Source organism: Abramis brama (genome assembly GCF_963993115.1).
Source record: "Abramis brama genome assembly, chromosome: 10".
Taxonomy (NCBI): Eukaryota; Metazoa; Chordata; class Actinopteri; order Cypriniformes; family Leuciscidae; genus Abramis; species Abramis brama.
In genome coordinates this window covers 5,235,001-5,237,500 of record NC_139972.1, presented here as the reverse complement: position 1 = coordinate 5,237,500, position 2,500 = coordinate 5,235,001, and the positions used below count along the sequence as shown (strand labels likewise).

The following is a 2,500-nucleotide window of genomic DNA, read 5'->3' as shown; positions in this document are numbered from 1 at the left end:
AAATTCATAACTGTGTCATAACTTTTCCCATGGATTTTTCCCAGATGACGACTGATAAAAACATTTGCACGCAATCAAAATTATAACACACAAGAAGCACTTGTGCTGACGGCAGAAGGAAAGCTGACATCACACCAGGGTTTAATCTTTTTTTATTTTTAAATGATATTTTCCTCCTGTGGCAGCTTTAATGCTTTATTCAGATCTCTTTACATAATGAACATGAACGTGTTCAGAATTAAGGTGCAAACATCAGCAAACACAAGGTCACTCATCATTAACCCTTCGCAGCGCTAACGGGACCCTGACCTTTGACCCCACCCCTTGTAGATGCTGGTGCAGCTCCACTAATGGAAGACGTCTCAGAAACCCAACGACAGACGGGATCTGACCAATCAACAGGCAGATCACATTTAAAGGGGGAGGAACCTGGACTCGAGCGACCAATCAGAAGCATGCTGAGCGACAGTGTCCTCGTGGCTGTGTTCAGAATGGCGTTCCAGCATGCTAATCTCCGCAGTATATAGTATGAGACGCTGTCCTAAAGCTACGCGACATTTATATACAATACAGATTGTTTTCCAAGCAGCTTCACAGTAATAAACAGGAAAATAATGTTGCGAAATTGAGTTCAATAACAGTGTCACTGTCGCAGGATGTTACGCAGGACACTATCCCACAATGCAATGCACCGAACCTTTCATTTCCAGTGAACTACACTTTTTTTTTAAATGATTGGATACAAAAATTGGATTAAACATGCAAAACAACTTTATTTATTTCAGTGACGGCAACTCGCCGCCTGCTGATTTACACATGCAACATAGTGACAAAAATGTAGTGCACTACTGTTTGAAACGTTAACCATTGCACCGTTCTTCTTAAAATATACACACGGCAGTATTCAGTATATACCGCGCGGCAAACAGCACGCTAGTTCTCCAGTCCGAACACAGCTGACGAGGAGCGAGTGAGCGAAACGCTGAGCGGAGGAAGGCCGGGGCAGTGTATTCTCGGCTGAACAGAAAGCGGTTTAAAGTGGTTTAGTCCAGTTTTGTTACTCAGAGGGCAGTCTGTGCTTTTGGCAGGATAAAAACCCCCCCCGATCTCTCGGAGAGGAAGGTTTAAAACAGGAGGCCTGTGGTGAAGCGAGAGAGAGCGGAAGATTCCGTTTGCGGAACGCAGAGTTCCGTCAGTTCCTTCGTGACATCATCGCCCCTCATGACATCACCGCTTGAATCTTAAGTACATTCCGAATGTTTTCTTTTGAAAAAAAAGAGTGTGATGTGGTCTGTAGATATCCGTAACATTCAACTACGCCACCTACTGGTCACATGACATCATGCGCTCATTAGCATATCACCGCCACACCCGTTCGGCATCCAGCGACGCCCTAATAAACGCCATTATGAATGTGAACCAATCATAACAGTTCATTGAACATATAGAAGTCTTAAAGGTACAGTAGCGAGTCTTTCATTTGAAAGGTCAGAAAGTTATTATGTTATGATTATAAGAGGGGGTTATGATGTAAAATGCTACAGAAGTGTAGAATATGATCCTTTAACACATTTCATACAGTGGAATGAGATGAAGCAGTGGATTTTGACTGTCAGCGCCTATCAGCAGAGCACTTCCTGAACCCTTCCCACTTTAGCCAATCAGAGAGCAGAATTCACAAGCCCCTCCCACTCAGAATTAAAAATAAAAATAAACAGGGCAATTATTGGAGGACACAATCGATGCGAACATTCAATATTGATGAGGTGAGCGACGTATAGCAGTGAGTGAAAGTGCTTTTGGCATTCATAAATCAACGTGTGATCAATCGAACATGGCTTAAAGCTCAGACTCCCGAAAGAAGCACCCTCCCGCCAACAGACTCTTGCATAAAATGTAAAATCATGTCCTGATTTTCAGATACTCCTAAAATATTCTCACAAGCAAGAATTCAGCGTTGATTTTTTTTTACATTACTTCATTAATTTTTTGTTTCGCTTGATGTTTGTCGATGCTGAAAATGCTGTTGTTTGTTGGGGTGTAAGAAAGCATTCAGCTCCAGGGGTCACCGTGTGTGTGTGTGAGTGCGTGTGTGTGTGTGTACATTTACAGGTCAGTGTGTGTGTGTGTGTGTGTGTGTGTGTGTGGCTATGAGCCTTCATGATCGGTAGAGTCCTGGTTTAACTCTTTCCTGGTGCCCATAGTGGGAGTTCCTGAGTTTTTCCTGGACCGCTGCTTCTCATCAATGTCATGCAGCGACGGCTCCTTATACATACACACTGAGACAGGGGAACACACACACACAACATCATTAGTAAACAGCAGTGTTTGCTTGTTGCACACAAAAAGTATTCTCGTCGCTTCATAACATTAAGGTTGAATCACTGGAGTCACATGGACTATTTTAACAATGTCTTTACTACCTTTCTGGGCCTTGAAAGTGGTGATTAGATTTTCACTTTTGGTTGAACGAACTCTATAATACAGTGCGGTCCAAACA

At 42.9% G+C, this 2,500-nt stretch overlaps 1 protein-coding gene across 4 annotated transcripts in view; it reads right to left on the bottom strand.

Moving 5' to 3' along the window:
- Positions 1–753: 753 nt before the first annotated feature.
- fgf12b (fibroblast growth factor 12b) overlaps positions 754–2,500 on the bottom strand; it is a 74,650-nt gene continuing 72,903 nt past the window's right edge. For all 4 annotated transcript variants that reach the window (XM_084125916.1, XM_084125914.1, XM_084125915.1 and 1 more), the window contains exon 5: positions 754–2,279. In XM_084125916.1, coding sequence (XP_083982042.1) covers positions 2,149–2,279 — 131 coding nt within the window. In that variant the 3' untranslated portion in view covers positions 754–2,148. The remainder of the gene's footprint in view (positions 2,280–2,500) is intronic.